The sequence below is a fragment of the Sceloporus occidentalis genome, unplaced genomic scaffold (genome assembly GCF_023333645.1).
Source record: "Sceloporus occidentalis isolate IW3139 unplaced genomic scaffold, rSceOcc1.0.p SCAF_258, whole genome shotgun sequence".
NCBI classification, from domain to species: Eukaryota; Metazoa; Chordata; class Lepidosauria; order Squamata; family Phrynosomatidae; genus Sceloporus; species Sceloporus occidentalis.
This window is the reverse complement of record NW_028317238.1, coordinates 894,785-915,404: the sequence shown is the minus strand read 5'-3', so window position 1 is coordinate 915,404 and position 20,620 is coordinate 894,785. Positions and strand designations below refer to the sequence as shown.

Genomic DNA, 20,620 nt, shown 5'->3' with positions numbered 1-20,620 from the left:
GTGTAACTTGTATATATTTTGAAATGTATTAAGTATTTTTCATTAATGTTTTTGGAATATTGGGTGGACGATACATGCTCTATCCATGTAATTGATGGGTTAATGGTATAGTATGGAACATTGAACATCTCAGTGTTAATCAATCTGTTAAATCATAATGTTCATGCAATGTTCACATATATCCACTAGGTGGCACAGTAAAACAACATTTACAGGTTTTTGGATCAAAAATCTAATAAAAATAATAAAATAATAATAATATGTTAAATGCCAGATCACAGAGCCATGTTTTTAAGTTTGGCTTCCTTCATATTATTTTTGTCCTTTAGTCTGATACTATTATTTCTTTGATTCAAATAAAAATGAAATAGATAAAACAATGAGTAATATGTACATATTCTATATTTACATTTATTAATTATTATTATTATTATTATTATTAATGTGGTTATTACAATGGGCATATATCACCAGGACCAGCATTTTTTTTCTTTTCATCACTGTTACTTTCTTGCGCACTGGGTGTGCTGTCTCTGTTTTAATTTTTGTTTATGGGAAAGATCAACCGTGATGCTCATACCCTAATCCTGTATATTGTTTTAAAGGGAATACTGTATAATAGGAAAACAAATTATACAAATAAATAAAATGTAGGTCTCACGTATGCATTTCTCATTTTGTCCAGGGTCTCTGGAAATCATTTACTGAGCCTCTGGGTCATGTCCACTCCTTACTATCCTTTGAGGCTTTTAAAAGCTAGACCTACCCCTTGTCAGTGAAAGCCCCTTCTATCCTGCCCTAAGGAGCAGGCGAGTGAGCACTGGGGAACGAGCTCTGGGAAGTTATAAAGTATGATTATATTCTTTTAATCTGTTACCGTCATTTTCTGCCTTTTTAAACCTGACAACATTCCATCCTGAAAGTGAATGTTTTTCTGTTTCTGAGAGACCCTAATGCCACCTTGTTTCAGGGAAAACCAAACACAAGATGTGCACCAAAGCGCAATAGCCTCGGTATTCTGGGCCACTGCTAGAGGACATTACTTGTAGTCACCACGAGTGCCTAAATTTAAAAAAGCAAGTATTTTATGCAGTATTTACACCATGTCTGGATCCATTCTAAGCCCCTTTTGGCGACTTTATATTGCTTCTCAAAGATGTTTTATCGGTGGTGTTAAAGGGCCTGTTGGATAAGTTTCACCCAGGCCGGATAAAATCCTCTCTCCCCAAGTGTGAGGGACCTGGATGACCTCTCTTCACCAACATTGGTTCACATCATTAACGAAGATAGCTTTATGTGACATCACAGGCAGATTAACCACTTTATTCTACACCATCATAATTAAAAGTGTCAGGGGGAGGGGGTTCACTGGGCTCCATGTAACTTGAAATCTATTCCCAACTGCACCTCTTATGCCCCCAACTGTTACCTAATTTATAAGCGTTCCACTCCACGATGATGTCATAGGACCTCAATGCGCGTTTCCTCCAAGAAGAATGCTGCCTAGCGCATACAACACGACAGCTACACGAGAACGGTGTAAAGGGTGTAGAATGCAGCATGAACAAATGCTATTTTGCCTCCTCGTCACTTTTATAAGCTGCCGCAGTTTTCCAGAGGAAGGTCGGTTATAAAATGACAATATTATTATTGTTGGAGGATTGCACTAGTGCCTTTGTCTCCAGATTTCTATTATTTTTAAGTATTGTTATATCCTGTTTACTGTCAGATATAAAAAACTTCGCGTGAAACCCAAAGTCTGCAGAGAATGAATATTTCAGAAATTCTCATTATACGGGATGCTGCAAGCGGAAGGCTTTTATGGTTCCAAGAACACAAGGTGAAGCCGACAGGTTTAACCAAATTGCTGTAATATCGGACATGAATCAATAAGTTATTTCAGTTTAATCTTTCTCTAAGGAGGCTTGACATGATTGCAATTGCATTTTTAAACAGTGTTCTGTTCATTTTCAGAAAAAAAACCAGCAGGCTTTGTATTATTAAAACGTACTGGATCATCCTGAGAGTCAAGAGGGGTTTTTTTTTTAAAGAGCACCTGCGCTAGATAAATTGCTCGAAAATGGTTAAATCAAAATATATTTTGATGCAATTTATTTGTTCACGTTTAATTCCTCTTGTAATGAAGATCTAGTTCAAGGACTGCGGAACAAAAGTGGGCCCGTCACTTTAAGGCCAACTGCCGCTAAATAACAAATATGAGGCCACCGGCTGGACAGTCACACGATACACCGTTAAAATCTCAACATGCAGGGGTCGGATCCATGATGTTGGAGCAACAGTAAAGGTGTGGGCAACAAAGGGTGGTTCGATGGACCAAGGGTTCGGAGGGGTGTATGAACACTACTTCATCCAACCCTGACTTGTGGAATGGGGGCCATGCCCCTTCAAAAAGTTTTTTTGGGCTATGTTAACCCTCTTACCACAAAAGGCAGGTGCCCCTAAAGGCATCGGCGTGTAGATACCCCCCCCCCCGAATACATGCCCCCAAGAAAAGATTATAATTTTATTTTTAACACCATCCCATCCCACTGTGAACTGGATTGGGGTTATGGGGTATTTTTTAATACATTTTTAAACCCTCATGCTCTGGTGAGGGGCATATACTTGGGAGACTATGTCCCCGGTTCATTTTATTGTTTGGTAGGGGGAAAGCGTGTATGCGCGTGCATTAATGATGAGTGAGCCATGTAGGTCTGGTTTCATCGTTGAGATGCTACAAATATTTATTTAGTTTTTCATCTAATTACATACAACCTGTAGACGAAATACTCACACGGCTGCCTCACATTTCTTGGTGTAAAATATGTATGAAAAATAAATAGTAATAAAGGGAAAGTAATGGAATTCTATTATCACGGCAATTGTGCTTCCTGCAATCTGAACCGCGCAAGCAGTCCTGGAAAGGTTAAGTAACCCCCGAGATGGCTTTCGCTTTGCTGCATTCGTGTTGCTCTCGTGTTTAATATGCTGTCATGCTGTTTTATGATGAAGAAAACCGGTTGAAAATGACAATCAAAAAAGTATAGCCGTCGGGGACTCGGCGCTGGCAGCTGGCCCTCTGTCCCTCTCTTGACATTGTGCCGCTTTTACTGGGGGAGACCTTATATTACAGCATGTTGGTTTTTGATATATATATATATATATATATATATATATATATGTACATACATCTACATGTGTATTTTGTGGCAGGTAGAAGGGAAGCTACCATCAGAAGTGTATTTTTAGGTTAACGCGGCACTTTGTAGTAACTGATGTCATAGTTGTTAACGGTTACAATTTGGTAGCAGTAGTCCAGACAAGGACTTTTATGTCTCCGATGCTGGTCTGTACAATTGTGGAATCTTTAACGAACAGAACACTCACACTGCCTGAACTGAACACCGAATTTACATCATGAACCGTGATTTGACATCACAATTATCAACCATAATGTAGGCGGGGCAGGCAGTGATGTCATAACACAATTGCAATTGGTGGGTTTAGAGGAATATATCTATAGGGTGGAGAAATGGATTGGGGTCTTTTCACAAAGGTTTGAAGGTTTGATGATAAATAAAAGCCTAGAAACATGTTATGGGTGTTGAGACATGGATGCAGGTGTGGGTGGTTAGTAGCTCTGCATGCGTGTAAATGTACTACTATGTCTATTTCCAGCCACGCCATGATATGCCACACCGCTTTTGTGTCTTGGGTGGTCTTAGATGAAAGTTCAGCTCTTTGTATGCAGGGGAATAAAAAAGGGAAGGGTGATGGGGCAGCTGAATTGACATTAAATGACATTTTCCTTATGAGGCACTAGCCGATTCCATATGGCCATTCCATGTCTCCCATTAGTCCTGTTTTTCACGGGGCAATATTGAATTTCAGGCACGGTCCCAAGAAGCTGCCCCACTTTTGTGGGCAGTGGGGATCATGGGCTATTTCAGGAGATCCTCTGATTTTCCCTGAATGCCCCAAAGAGCTGTAAAATCAACCGAGGACTGTGATGTTGCAATAGAGACCTCCAATATGGCTTCCAAGTGGCCACCTTGCGACACTCTGAAGCCAAGGAACAGCGAGTTGTTGGTCCTGTGCCGACCATGCCCACTTCTGGCGCCATCCTGGCCATGCCCGCTTCCTCTGCCAATTCGGACACCGGAAATGTTGAGGCGCATGCTAATATGGAAAGGAATATATTAGCTGCCCAACTGAAGCCAGGATTCAGGATAAAGTTTGGGTTGTATGGAGCCGTACAGAAGCCCTGCCCAGAAAAATATATTTTTTGTAATAATAATAATCATAATCCATGCAAATAAGGGAGAATTAGAAATTTTTTAACTATGAGATTTCTTCATGAACCTTATTTTGGTAAAAGGTTTTCATTCTAATTCATCTCTTTTTTGTGCCTTTGATCTGCAGCGAGAGGTGCTTGGTAAGTGTTCGGCTCCAAGACCGGATGATGAAGGATCTTTCAAACACCTGGTGCTCTCCCTGTTCCATTTCTTCCATTTCTTGAATCAAATTAGAACAATAAATAAATAGCTCTGCTGCACGACAGAAAAGAGGCTTTGTCTGCTTGGTTTTCTGCTATATTAAAGTCTGTGAACAGTAATAGGATATGAAAGGATTCTTTCCAGGTTATCAGATTGGAGATTGAAACATTGAGTGTGTTTGCTGTCAACAACCTACTTGACTCAACCGATGTGACTTTCTTACCGAAAAAAGTGAGCCAACAAAACTCAGGTGCCGGGTTCCGATCTCCAAGAGGCTTCCAGGTCGAGAGAAGGAGATTTATGTGGGTAGGTGGGTACTCATGTGAACATAGAAATACATTAGAAAGCTACTAATTATGAGATGTTTTTGTGTGACAAATATTAAATATATATATATATATATATAGGTTTTTAATGCATAATAAATTAACAAGGGTCAAGAGAGATATAAATAATCCTGCCCTATGAGTTTGAACAGCAATTACCCTATGTAACATTGCTTACTGGTAGAAGATGGTAGTAGATAAGTGGAACAGCCTCCCAACAGAAGTGGTAGAATTTAATTCAGGTTTATGGGTTATTTTACCATCATGACTATAAGATGAGACCAAGGACTGAAGGATTAAATCATTACATCAGGAAAAACGGGCAGACTAGGTGAGCTGAATGGCTCTTGTCTGCTCCAAATTCTATGTTTCTAAGAGCTGGCAATCTACTGTCAAATGGCACAAATGGTCACATTTTCTTTGCATCGCACATTATTTTTGGTGTTTTTTTTTTTTCAGTACTTTGATAAATTTTATTACTTTTCTAAGTTTCCCAAACTGTGTTTTAATCAGACATTTCCCATGCCTTTAATCACGCTGATGCGTCTGACATAAAGGAAGACTAAAGTCTAACACAGATCATTAGCAACAGAATGCGTCTCCGCAAAGGTATTTGTTCCAAGCTATTATAATACGCACAATATTTCAGTCCTGATGCATATTTATAAAGCTAAATCGCGAGAGAACACAAGGACCAGAAACCTACAAGCCAACAACTTTGTACTAAGTGAGGGGCTCTTAAGAACGAACAAACAAAAAAAAAATCAATATCTTAATGAATTTTGTTTGGCAACATTGTAACCATTTCAGGTCTAGAATTCTCAAAGGAACAGTCCAGCATGTAAAAAACACACCGGGCCACCAGGAGAAACTTTGGGGCCCAGCACAAACCTAAAGACAGAGTCCCCCCTACCCTGTCCCACCCAATGCTTCTCCTGCCACATACGGGTAACGGGCATTCCTCAGAACTCGCCCTGTTCCGCATGGAGCGCCGCTTCTCCAGGTCACCAAAGGGACCATTTCAGGTCCACTTCCCCATTAAAAATAGTGTGTATCCCATGACATCGGCAGGACCCCCTTTCCACATCCCACGAGGAGGCGCAGACAGGAGAGGAGGATGCATCAAATGGACAGACCGGTCCCCCAAAATTTTTTTTTTGTAAAAGGAGAGAGGAAATATCAGTTTGTACCAATAGCCGAGGCCAATAGCTATCTATAATCGTACAGAATATATTTATAATGCCGTGAATTACAAACTCATGATTTAAATGCATAAAATTTTTGATTTGGTTCCCAACTAAATTATGTATTTTGAGTACAAAACTCATAAGAAATTCCATCCTGCGTTCCACCAAATGAGTTATTTAAGAGGCATCAGCCTACAACATTACCAGGATAGAAACATGAAACGTATTGTTTAGATGGTTAGCTCCATGGTGCTATGACCTAGTGTTCTGATGTTTGTAGACCTTTCATGTCAGCTTCTATACTATGTAGATTCCTCCTGCTCTCTACCTTCTAAATACTGTGATATATGTATTTATCATCATCACCATAGCGACAAATGGAAAGGTCCAGCGAAGAAGTTCTTTCCATTAGTTTTTTTTTTTTAAAGTCTTTTTTTATTTGCAGTTTATGCAACATAGAACATATACACTGTGTGAGGTTTATATGATTTACATTCACGGGGCTCTATTTTATCCACTTAGGTCTTAACATGTTTAATCTGGAATCTGCAGCACTACTCATATTTAAGAGACATTCCAGCTATAATACCTGGTGGTCCCTGATGGTTTCCATTCCAAATGCATACAGAAGGCATTTGCCCCCCCCCCACCACCACCACAAGGTGAGGTAAGAGGGGCACTTTTACGCCACTGATTGGTCCCTTTAAGCAGCCAATCGGTAACGTGAAAACATGATGATCATGCAGGTGGCGTGGCGCTTCAGCTCTGGAGCTGCAGCTTCTACGTAATGCAAGTATTTTGTTTTCTACAGGTTTAAAGTACTTTCATTTGAATTCTTTGTTGGTGGGGGGGCTTGGGACACTAGACTGTTCCTTTATGTTTAGAGCAAGATCCTGAGTTGTGAGGCTTGATGCATTCTCCATACATCTTAACGGTAATGGCTATTTATGTTCCAGACAGAGAAACCGATAACTGTCTTCTTGAAGGTTGACTGCAGATGCAATTTAAAGAACAAGACACAATGATCTGTCAAAGAATGCTATCACCACCACATGCCACATTTCATATCGCACAAATATTGACAGCTGAAGGGCCTAAGGACTTTTAATGTTGTTCCAGGAAACCCTAATGTAAGGTTTTATTACAATAAAATGTCAGCTATCATTCACATAAATCCATGTTCCGGGACCATGCCGTTTTCTTACCTTCGTATAACCAGTCACTGAGACCGTTGAAAATGACTCCCTCTTTTCCCGTTGACACCAGACGGATGGCCCGGCTCTCCACGTTCATTTGATAGTAGATGTTATTTTCAAAAATAAAGATCTGTGATCGGGGAGCAAACGCAATTTGCAAACATTAAACCATGAAACAAGTGTGACATCTTCTCTTTCACCTTTAATGACAATGTAACATAAGAAGACATTTTATGGGCTCTGTTGAATTGAGTTTGCTTGCTAACTGATCGTAAAGACATTCTGGGTCGTGTTAAGTAGATATTTTAAGCACACAACAGATACAGCCCAATGTTTCAGGTGTCCGAATCGGGCAACAGCACCGATCTCCAAAGACCGTACAGCTCCCGGGGGCCAGTCGACCAGCCCTTGATTCCCACTGCCTGCAGCCCACTTTCTCTTTCATGCTCCCGCGACAGACATGGCAACAACTTGTGATGAGTTTTGTTGGCTTCCTCGTTACGCAGTAAGACTCCTCTGTCACCTGCTGGTGTTGATGCTGATTGCAGTCCAACAAAATGAAAGCCACGTGTCCAGCAAAGAGAATTTACCAGCAGATCTGCCCCATCCGGCCCCCGTCTAGTCGCCCATTTCTCCTTCTGTAAAGACTCAAACCCTAATCAGTCGTTGGCCTCGTCTTAGATTTAGTAGCCGTATGCCTATCCCGCGCATGTTTACATTCCCTTCACTTTATAAGTCTCTACCACTTCGGCTGAAAGGCTGTTCTAATTATCTCCCTTACATTACAAGGGAAACAGAAAAAATGTTCTATTAAGGATTTATCTACTTAGATGGTAAGTTTTAGTTCCCTTACCCAGTAGCTAAAACTCAGTTTTCAGAGCAAATAAGGAGTGAACAGATTAGCTCACAAGCTAGTGGAGACCTGAATATAGACCTCAACTTCACAAAAATCTGTCCCGTGAAAAGATTGCATATATAATATTAGGGGAGAATACGGGTCACAGGGAAGGACTCGCCCTCCTACAGCGGGACACTTGGTTGTAATGGCTATGGAGATGGATCAAGCATTTAAAGGGACAGTAATGGCAAAGTGCACACAGGATTGCGTTTGCTTGCCAAATGCTTGTACTGAATAATCATTGTTTTAATGGGAAATGTTGCTTGTTTACAGCTACTGTGCGTCCAGCGCAGCCCAATTCTATCTCTTCTAGTGGCGGGATCCATACTGGAACCCCGCTGTTCCTTTAATGAGAATCTCTCCTTTTAGCAGTACTGATATAGACTTCATCAAAAGCTAACCTCAATAAATAAACCTGTCTGCACAAAGGCTAACGATCATATTTGCTTGATATTTTTTTTTATAGGTAAGCACTTTATTCATTTATTGTGGATCAGGCTTTCCGAACCCATCACTTCTCTCAACGATTAGCTGAGTAATATTTCTGCAAGTTGTTTTGCAAGCAAAAGGTTTAATTTGTTTTCCGGGAAAGCGCATTTAGCAGAGATGACTTTACGCCGAACCGCTAACAATCCATTTAAAGGTTATTGCCTGAAGGAAGCTGCCTTTCACTGCATTAGGCCTGTCAGGTATCCCTTACTTATTATTATTTATATATTATTTGAACACGACGTAAAAGTATAAAACACATGTGTTCTTTATTCGCAGGCTCCACTTATATTACCTTCATTTTGTATAATTTGGTGTTGTTTCATTACCAGCCGGGGGGTTGGGGGGTCAACTGTCAACCAAGAGAGAGAATCCTGCCAAGAAAGGTAGACTTGGCCGGCAGCTCTGACCCGTTCGGCCCCGTCCAGTCTGCCCGATTTCCTGATGTAAAAACGTAAGCAGTCTAATATGACAGCTCTACCCCGAGATTTATTTGAGCAAAAAAGATGGAAAGTTTTGTAAACTTTCTGGACCCTCAGAGGTCTCTTTCATAGATGTTGGTCGCACCAATGAGGTCCAAAAAAATGATGGGACTTTTCTTCACCGGTCCAATAAAAGATCGTAACTTCACCTTCAACGTCATGTTCTCTCAGGCTAACTATGGCGATATTCATTTCCCATTCTGGTGGTTTGTTTTGGCCCGGTACCTATAGAAGTGCCATTGCGCAGGGCAGTAGCGATTCCAATGCAGCCCCACACTATGTATTTTCTATAAGTATCCCTGAGGACATCTCATCTCCCTAACCTCATACCAAATGTTGACTCCTGCAATGCCCTGCCGGCACTAAGAAGAAGTGAGAACAAGAGAGTAATTAAAGCATACTTGCTAGCAGTATAACCACTGAGAATCTTTCAGAATCTAAAGATTATTTTTGGGACAAAACCCCTTTAATTGCATTCTTTACATTTAGTATATCTTCAAAAATTCTATATATTTTTTTTACTTAAGTGATTTAACGTGGGAAGGATAGTCTTACAGTGCATTTAAACCTAGACAGTCGCAAATTGCCCGTACAATAAACTTTGGCTCCATTTGTTTATCCTTAAGCGTTATTCCATTAGAAGACGTTACCATCTACATAAAAGCACTCGACAAACACTCCTTTTTTTTTTGGATTGATCAATAGCCCCTGGTTGTACCATATAAAGGGATTGATTATTTTAAGTGCTGCAGGTTTTTATATTTATTGCCCCTGCGTGTTCGGAAGATGCATTTCTCAATTTAGTTAGAAGCGATTGATGCTTCTATGGTGACCTACAGGTGTCTGTCTGTGAATAACAATTCCAGCCGTAGATCGAAGAAAAGAACGGGGGATAACCAAGGATGAACGCGGAGATTGTGTGAACCGCCTGACAGTTCTTTCGCAACAAATGTAGCTATAGCCGCCCTTTAACAGAATAAGCCTGGTTACAATCTTTTTGAAGGATGAGGTGTAATATGGAGCTACGTGAGGGGCACCTGGGAAAGGTCATCTTCTGCTGGCACCTCAACACACTACAACTACACACTGGGGCATTATCGAACCTGGGATTTGCCCCTGAGTCTCATTGCGAATGGGCAGATTATCAGGGTCAAGCAGGCTAAAAGTGACTCCTTCATATTATTGAAATCCCTGCTTGAAAACAGATGAGCTAAAGGGAAACTCCAGTGCAACCCCCGTCCCTTTTGTGGTCTTTTTTTGTGCTAGTTTTGTGTGCCTGTGGTGGCCAAGCACTGCGGTTGATAAGAATGGGGGTCCTTATTGCACATGCCTGAGGGGTCTCGTTAGACCCCTTGATACTCTTGCATTGGCCAGTACCGGAGCTGGTTTGGAGCCTAACATCTCCTATAAGCCTAGCGGCCACGAGGCACGGAAATAATGTAAAGGGGGGTTCTGATCTCTTTACACTTTTGCAATGGGGCAAAAACGATCATTCAAAAAGGACACAGCTATTATATGCATTAAAGAGAATATGATCCCTTTAATTCAGAATCATCCTAAATGCCCTCCCTGATTATATCTGGAAATGTCTATGTAGCCAAAATTCTTCAAATTGACAGCCAATAAAATTGCGGAAATCAAACTAATTTTTACATAACGTTTTTGAGAGCACGTCTAGGACAATTTTTTTTGAATTATCCATTATACTCCTTTTCCTAGATGGAGGTTTGGAAAGGTATAAGTAAAGGTTGATACACTATTCTCTGTGCTTACCAGCTGTTGGCCCTTGGGGCCCCATCCGGCATACTGCAGCTGCTCATCAGGGACTTCTGGTGGGTTCAAAATACGATGTCCCCTACAAAACAAAAATGTGCGCGAAAGAAAATATTTTAGTTCAGTCTGTCGTCCACATTTACATACAAAAGTATCCACAGAAAATAAAAATATAATTTGTTTTTTTTTTCAACTTATTCTAACTGTGTATGAAAGAAACATCTGAAAATATCAACATTTTAATATTTACTAATAAAAAACTGCATCGGTATAACTGGGAACTCTTCAGGTTTGACGCGGAGTCTCTGGGTCACCCTCCTCGTCCTTACAGAGCTCCGGGTAACCTGCTGTCTGAAGTTCCCAGATGTGGATTTCATCCAAAAACAAATACCCCTTTTTAAAGAAGTTTCTCAAATTTCTCTAATTGTTCAATTAGCTTTGGCTAGGCAAGTAAAGGGGTCCGGCATAGCGATGAAAGTATAAATAGTAACTCTCCGAGCTTCACCATCTGTTCCAAAAGCAAATAAATGCATTTTATTGAACGTATTGTACCAGGAGCAAAAATAAACAAAATAGAATCACTTTATTTCATTAGGTGGAATGGATTTATTTTAAACAAAAGGGATTTTTTATTGATAAATCTAATGTGCATTAAAATAAAAAATGTGCATTATATATATTAAATATATCACTACCGTTTGAAAATGTGGTTTCACTTAGAAAAGCAAATTACTCCTGTGTTCCAATGTCCCTTTATCACTCCCATCACTCCTGTGTTCCAATGTCCCTTTATCACTCCCATCACTCCTGTGTTCCAATGTCCCTTTATCACTCCCATCACTCCTGTGTTCCAATGGCCCTTTATCACTCCCATCACTCCTGTGTTCCAATTGCCCTTTATCACTCCCATCACTCCTGTGTTCCAATGACCCTTTATCACTCTCATCACTCCTGTCTTCCAATGGCCCTTTATCACTCCCATCACTCCTGTGTTCCAATGGCCCTTTATCACTCCCATCACTCCTGTGTTCCAGTGTCCCTTTATCACTCCCATCACTCCTGTGTTCCAATGGCCCTTTAACACTCCCATCACTCCTGTGTTCCAATGACCCTTTATCACTCTCATCACTCCTGTCTTCCAATGGCCCTTTATCACTGCCATCACTCCTGTGTTCCAATGGCCCTTTATCACTCCCATCACTCCTGTGTTCCAATGGCCCTTTATCACTCCCATCACTCCTGTGTTCCAATTACCCTTTATCACTCCCATCACTCCTGTGTTCCAATGGCCCTTTATCACTCCCATCACTCCTGTGTTCCAATGGCCCTTTATCACTCCCATCACTCCTGTGTTCCAATGGCCCTTTATCACTCCCATCACTCCTGTGTTCCAATGGCCCTTTATCACTCCCATCACTCCTGGGTTCCAATGGCCCTTTATCACCCCCATCACTCCTGTGTTCCAATGGCACGTTGTGTTCGCTGATCCAAGTTTAAGTTTAAAAGGCTAATTGATGTTTAGAAAACTCTTTAGCAATTATGTTACAGCCAGAAATGTCCTTGTTTTCCATGAAAACAGCTCAGTGACTCCAAACGTTTGAACATTAGTGTATATAGATATGATAGTTAAAAGAAAAGAACAAACAATATATCAAGGGCGATTTAAAAAGAGGTATGACAAGAGGTGGGGGGGCAGGACCACCCCAGAAGTGGGGGTTATGTCCCCGGAAATAAGTGGGGTGAAAGACCTGGCCATTCGCTCACCTTACCCGCTAGCATCGCGAGAAGGCCAAGTGGGGGCTGCAACCTTTATTGATTTTTCACCCCTCTAGGCTGGTTAGGGGGATCAACCGGCTGCCCACCTGGCCTATGCTTCCCACTGTGTAACAGTGGGAGAGTGACAAAAAATCAGGACTGACCTGTAGAAACCAGGACTGCTGGGAGGTACATGCCAAAGTTGCAGCATTGTATCCAAAATACCTCATGATACTCATGACTTCATCACTTATACCCGCGCTGCATATTCAGCCGTATCAGGGAAGAACTTCATAGTTTAGAAATGCTCTTTGTAAATAGTGATTTTTAACGCCCCGCCAATTCTTGACTTTTTTATGTATCCGACATGAAATAAAAGGACACCTTCAATTATCCTTAAAGCAAATCTGATATGCAAATTCTTAATGTTATGATTTATAATTAAAATTCCGCCTCGAGCAAGAAATGTTAAATGCAAAGAAAAAGAGACGATAATAATAATAATAATAAAAAACCTTCTAGAGTCGATAATTCAGACAAGAGAACAGACAAGTCTTGTCAGTTTCAGTCACTGTATCATTTTTCAGAAGCGCGAGATTCAATTACTATGACAACCGAAGCGGAAACCAGTTCCGACAGGCATAAAAGCACCTTGAAATGAGATCTTCACTACATCGCAACACACAACCCGTCACACAATAAACAACACGTGTGTGCGGGCTGTACGCGATCTCCCGGCAGTGGACGGGCGAGCAGTAACCAGTAACGGGGCCTTCGAACTTCTGGAACTTAGTTCGGGATTAGAAACACCGCTCTTGCTAGTGTTAAATGTCCAGATCTATTCCAATCATTCCAATATTCACACTTTTGCTGGTCATGTGACCTAAAAGCAGCCACTGATAGGCTGTTTCCATTGAAATATAGAATTAGACGGCAGGTAAGAACTATCTAGTCTGCCCATTACTTTCGCCTTTAAATATTCCTTGGCAGAGGAATCAGTAGCACTAAACAGTATCAGCTTTGGGTAGCGATAGATAATGAAATCTCTTGTCGTGTCTTCTGGCCGAAAAAAGTCTCCCCCTCTTTCTCCCACCTGCAGCCACACTTCTCTCCCAGCTACCCCTCTCCCTACCAACTCCTACAAAGCAGTCCGAGAAAGACCCATTCACTTCTCATTGGCTAAAAGTCATGTCTAGTCCTCCGAGGTACACTCTATGACCTGGAAGTCTGTATCTATGGTAACGGGAGGTCTGTAGATACCAGGGTAACATGCCAATAATCCTGTTTAACCAACTAGTGAGTTTGTTTAATCTAAAGGGATTATTAAAGCTTTATGATTAGCGCTTGGGAATGGAGGGCTTCTGTGGGTAAAATCTGTAACCACTGAAGGGGTTAAATTGCTGGGTACCCGTGAGGGCCAAACCTGTTGATATTTCTGTCACATACAATCTGTCTTGATGGTAGCTGAACAGTTTGATGCACCGGCAACACCTAACTCCGAAGGATCACGGACATATTACATACACACACTCACATTTTTTTTTAATTATCACATATAATTAACGTGAAATAATTCTAGTGCTAACTGATGTTAAAAATGGCAACACCGAAAAGTGACAAAATCGAAACTGACGCCTCTGAAATAGGAGATAATGAGGCCTTTGGGAAGCATTATTCTTTTAATTACATACCTCCAAAGTGTCCCTCTCTAGGAGGATCAGTCCCCCAAATCCCTCTGTCCCTTTTTCCTCCTATGAAGTCCCTCTTTTCTAGGAGCTCGGAATGTTTGCTGGGTATGAGGGGATCGCAGGGTTGTACAGCCCTAAAAGCCCCGATAATGTGTATAGAAGCTAATTAATTAATTAATCTCTTAGTTCCTCACCTAGTTACATAAATAGCTATCCAAAGGTTGAAATGTCACATAAAAAGTCTCAATAAGGCCCACGCCAATGACACCTCTAACAACACCCAGACCACACCCCCCAAGACAAAACTGTCCTTCTTGGCCAATCGAAAGGTTGATATAAACATATAACTTGACGGCAGATAAGATACATTCGGCCAATCACAACTCAGACCTTAATCGGTCATCTGTCTCGTCTTTATAAGCCATATGCCCACCCCATGGATGTTAGAATTCCCTTGCTGTGGAGGTATATAATGAGTCTCGGCTTCATCTACAAGTTAATGTCCTCCTAGCTGGCATTTGATGGGCAGAATATCCCAAGATTAAAAGGTCATGGTGGGTAAAATGCTAGTCAGTCCTCCTGAACCTCCTAATCTCTTTCGTATATAGAGGGGGTTACTTCCAAGGCTTAAAACCATCGTCCCGTCCCGGCTACATGTAAGCTTATCACATGCACCCAAACACAACACTACAGGTAAAAGCGTAACAGGAAGGATTCTAACAGCTTGGCAGAAGAAGATATAAAGTCTCAGCTGCTTTATTCACCCAGCTGTACAATGAAATAATGGCACAGCTGCCCATCAGACATCTCATCGACTACGATCTAAAATCCACCGCGAAGATCTAACTGCAACCGAGTGGAAAAATGTAAGGGACGGGAACTGCAATGGACTCAACACACAAAGACTAAGCATCGGCTAACGTTATTTACTGTCCGTTAAAACGGACTGCAGTCATCCCAGCTTTCAAAAATCACATAGATCCTGACGGCTGATGCCATGGTATACATAAGGTGGGTCATATGCACTATATATTATATATATAAAATATATATATGAATTTATATATAAATATATATATATAATTACCCACCATATGTATGTATGCATATATACCACCCTTGATATACATGGTATACATAACATATATTACTTTATTATTTATTGATATAATTTATTACTTTTTATTATTTATATACTTTATATATTACATATTTAAAAAAACAGCAGTTTTATTTATTGTTCAGAACTGTAACATGTCACTATATACAGACAGCTTCTCTGCTGCTACTTTAAAGTTTTTAAGTAGCAAACTTAACATAATACCACATTCTTTCAGTTGTTCTTGAAGAAATAAAAGGGCAGAATTTAGGAAAAGCATTTTTGCTGAATTTAATCCAACATAATGCAATCCGCAAAAAAAAAAATTAGCTCTTCTTTGCTTCAAGTGCTTACTAAGGTTTTTTTTTCCTATATTAATGTAAATTGTAAATATTTACATAATGAGTTGTTTCCGCCAGGATTATTTGCGTTTAGCTAAAATCTGATGATCCAGGAATAAAATCCTGCATCTTTTTATTACCTACTTCAGGCAGATGACGCAGTTGGACTGTCACTGTATACAATACCTGTGATTTATACAAGTGATGTAAGAAATTGCATTGACCCAGAACAGACGCTAATGAAAATTTTCTATGCATAATTCAACATCCAGAACTCCTATCGTTATGTACCAAAACGCAGCAACATTTAAGATATCTCAAGGCATCTAATTATCCACTCTTTGTTCACATGGTTGATCTATCAGGCTAGTGAAAGTGGCTTTTGTCATTTATAGCATTAGGGCTAGGACAGAACATTGGTCCTGAAGTCCAGGAGTGTATGTGTCCACTCGTCTGAAATGAGAACATATGGATCAGTGTATGAGGTCACAGACCTGTCATAAAAAATCTTGAGGCCCAATACAGATTTAAAGCCTGGGCAACCCTTGTCCCTCCAAACAACAAACCCTATTTCCATCGCATTGCCCTGCCTATTGCCCCACCTTATGATCCTCCCATAAGCCCATCTTATGCTTCTAAAACATATACATAATAACGTAAACACTTACTCTATTACCCATTTACTCTAACACCATACACTTACACATACATACACACATTTCTTCTCCTGCTTCTCCTCTCCCAGCTCCACTAACCTTAGGCTTACCCCTGACACATACACCCACAATAAAACCATATGCTGACACCCCCCCACACACACACGCTAATGCCAAATACTAACACACACTCATACTAACCCCATAGATCAACAAACACTTACATACTCTAACATCAAACAGTAACAGATATACACACATACTCACAAACACTATCACCGTACAGTGACACACACGCTAATACCATACCCTCATGCACATGCAAGTGTAACACATACACTAATAATTATTATTGTTTTTTACAGCACCATTATATTCCATAGTGCTGTACATTAAAACACATACATTCAAAAACTATAGGCTGACATACAGATTCAGTCTAACACCATATAGCAACACACACCATACACATACACACACTATCCAATATACACTAACACAAACACACAAACTGGAGCTGTAAAATCGGCCCTGGCACGTAAAGGCTTCGCTGGGTATTTGCTTGGTGAGCCTGATGGCCTGTCCAAATGCAAGGGGGGGGCACTAGGAAGGTTTAAGGATGGATATGATGGCTGAAGTGTGCCTTTTATATGTTGTATAGAGGTTTAAAAATTGGGAATAATCTACTATAAATGCCCCCTTTAAAAATTTTGGAGCAGCATATTTGGGTACAAAGACCGCTAAAAAATTAAAAAGAACCAAATGTTATGTATATAAAAATACCATCTGCTAATTTAATAATTTCTCTTTCAGTGTGCGAGGTTCTCCCAAAAATGTTATATTTCTGACAATGTTGCATACTGTTTCTAATAGGTATAATACTGTGCCAGAGATATAAAAATACAAATTAAAAAAAGATGCAAGAAAATAATAATAATCGCAAAAATGGGAGAAAATAAAATACGGTATTGGAAAAAATTAAGTAATTTAATAAAAATGCAGCTCACCTGCTGTTTTTTTTTATTATAATGAAACAAAAAAAGAATTCATCATCAATATAAATTGGATAGCAGAAGCTCATTATTTCTACAGTAGCTCAACATCTGTTTTATAAAGCTGGCTGCTTCCTGTAGTGAATGACCTATTTTTCAGACAATTATTACATAATAAATGTTTGGCCAGTAATGAAGAAATCTAATTATGATTTGTTATGTATCAGTAACTATTGTCGGTATGAAGGAACCGTGGCCCAATATTTAAGTCACGGAGGGATGGTCTGTCACCGAGGACAACATACACTTGGGAAGAAGCAGAATAGGACCCACAAAGAATTTAGCATCACTAAAGGTATCAAAGGAATTAACATCGTCTCACATCTGGTATTGAATAAAAATATTTTAATAAAAGAACTCAGAACTCATTCCTAGAACTTCCTTATACATCAACCTAAAGTAATGCTAAGAGGCCAATATGATTGCTCTTCCTAATGTGGACGCACCACCAGCATTGATGGGTGACCACAGGACTCCTCTGGTGGACTTGAGATGGCCTGGTCAACGAACACCCCCATACGCGCTAACGTCAAATACTAACACACACTCATACTAACACCATAAACTAACATACTCTAACATCATACAATAACCTCCTAGGGGTATGTATGTATGTAGGGGGCACATATCTAAACTCTGTTCACTACCAGGGATGGACAAAACAAGGCCACCAGTGTCCATGACAAGGCATATAGAAGACACTGGTACTATCAGAAACATAGTCTATCCCTGTTCTCGTACATAAAATAATTTAAAAGATTTTAGTTTGTAGGGGCCAGGTTTCAGATAATTCCATACATTTTTGATGGAACAATACCGCAAATGTTCCATTTCATCCACAACACCAGGAAATGGATTTACTTTTCTCAGACGCACATCTGTGATCCCCATGTATAAATTGCACAGCCTCTGAGATCCCTGGATGGGTTGTTGACTTTATGGTTGTTTTTAGACTCTAATAGAATTGGAAAGAGAATTCTACCAGAAGGGGAATGCTATATGCTATATTTCATGATTTCACATAAAAATGCAGTGTTCAATAGTTCGTAGTTCAAGCACCGCCAAGCCGGTGAGGGTGACGCATTTAGAAATATTTTCTTCCATTTAATTAGTGGAAATGTTGTTATATACATTCAGCTGCTTTACTGCTTTTTTTCTATAACCCTTTGGAATTTTATTTTCATGATGTTTGTTGAAAAAGAAAATAAGCTAATTGCCCACATACGGCCCTCTTATGTTTCCTCTGCTTTCTTCCTTACTCTGTAGGGGAGGCTTATTGGTATTTTCTGATAAAACGGACATCGAAAATGAGCAGATCTCATACGGTTCAGTTCAAAAGGCATTTTCTGAAATACGCCTTTGTTTAAAAGAAGCTCTTAATGCAAGGTTTCTTTTTTTTTTGTCTCAGCTTGGTGCGGAAGGAATGTTTATGACCTTCGCTGCAAAATGTTCTCTGCTGGTTGAAATAGGTGGTGAAATACATAATAATAATAATAATAATAATAATAATAAAACACACATTCTCCAAAAAATGCTATGTTTGTGAAAAATATGAATAATTAGGTTATTTTTTTCCAGGAAGACCCCTCTGCTACTATTGTGTATTTAAACACAATTATAACCCCTTAATGACAAAGCCCTTACATGTACGGGCTCAAAATGCATTGTTTTCAATGCGTTTTGGGACCGCCCATTGTCCTTAAGGGGATAATAACAGGACGAACTACAACTAGAGCATAACCTTTGTAATTTGAGACTTTGAGCCATATGCTCATCCCTATTTCCCTAAAGTAGTCTTGATGAACAAGCTAATTTTTGGCCATTCCTGGGAACTCTCCTGGTTTGGCTCGGAGTCTCTGGGTGAAGCTCTGTTTCCCCGAGGCTCCGGGTAACTCTCCTCTTTGTCTAGGCAGGGAAACAGTATTTAGCCACACCCACTTCCTGCTTTCGCTGCCTTCATTGGTATAGTGTGTACAGTATATCATAACCGCTTAATTTAGGTTATTGGTAAATATAAACCACACCTTACAATCAAATGATGTGGAATTAAAAGCAATGCTTCTTGTAGAATATGAGGCAGGCCAGAAAAAGTCTGACTGATTTTATAATAGCCTCAAACATAGGGTTTTTTTTTCTGTTTTTGTCTTTACAAAACGTCACGGCAGCTTCTAGGTCTTAAAGGATCCTAGAAAGAAAGAGTGTGTTCTTCACCATCTACGTCAGGGCAGAGCATGGACATATTAGGGGTGTATGGATGATGGAATTAACTATATGGAAGCTGGGTAAAACTTTTAGCTCCATGCTGAATTATGTTATCTGTGTATGACATGTATCGCTCTCTTTAACTCAATTTCAGTTAGGCTTAGCTAAACACTTCCATGAAAGAGTGGGGCTAGCCATACATGTGGCTGGGCTTGTCACTCATAGAAGAGGGGCTAGTCACATGTAGCGGTGGGGCTAGCTCCAAACAGCATTTAGCGGATGGTGAGCAGGTGTGGCCATAAGAAAAAAGAAGCTGGTCTAGAGACTCAAGGAAGCAGGGATTAACTCTGAGACTCCAGGCCGAACCTGTAGAGTTCCTGCGTATGCTGTTGCAGCCATATAGATTGACATACAAGTTACCAAATACATTTCCTATTATAATGTTACCTCCCTTCTCGTTCCGCCAAACCTTATGAAGGCTGCCTGAAGCGTTCAACAACAATCAGCGACTTAACAGGGGAGAGATAACTTAGTGGAGAGGAAACTGCTCGCATGGTTTACATATATAGTAGGTTTACAACACATATATATACACTTATTTTAATCTGAAAAATATCATTGCATAAGGTTACTTGGTATATGAAGCTTTTATATGTAGTATTCAGGGAAAGTGACAGATATAATTGAATTTGTAATACTCAAATATATATATATATAAAATATATACATTGCGAGTATTGTTAAGTCAATAATGCATATGTAACATTAGGTACATTTTAAAAACTTTCATAGATAATCTTACTGATGGCATCTAGCGCTCACTGATGGTGTCATCATCAGAATAAGTATAATTATATTTCTCACCGATAGATGTGATAAAGTTTAAAAAACCTTTAAAGTGTGAGCACTTTTTTCATAAGTATATTATAACAAAGATTATGATTGTTAATGATTTATTAAAATTAAAGTGGAAAGCATGA

The 20,620-nt window shown here is 39.9% G+C and overlaps 1 protein-coding gene across 2 annotated transcripts in view; it reads right to left on the bottom strand.

Moving 5' to 3' along the window:
• LOC149275907 (A-type potassium channel modulatory protein DPP6-like) overlaps positions 1 to 20,620 on the bottom strand; it is a 366,925-nt gene that overhangs the window by 38,533 nt on the left and 307,772 nt on the right. For both annotated transcript variants that reach the window (XM_089504156.1, XM_089504157.1), the window contains exons 7-8: positions 10,848 to 10,929; positions 7,215 to 7,335 (exon numbers count right to left, since the gene is read on the bottom strand). In XM_089504156.1, the coding sequence (XP_089360282.1) occupies positions 7,215 to 7,335; positions 10,848 to 10,929 (203 nt within the window). The remainder of the gene's footprint in view (positions 1 to 7,214; positions 7,336 to 10,847; positions 10,930 to 20,620) is intronic.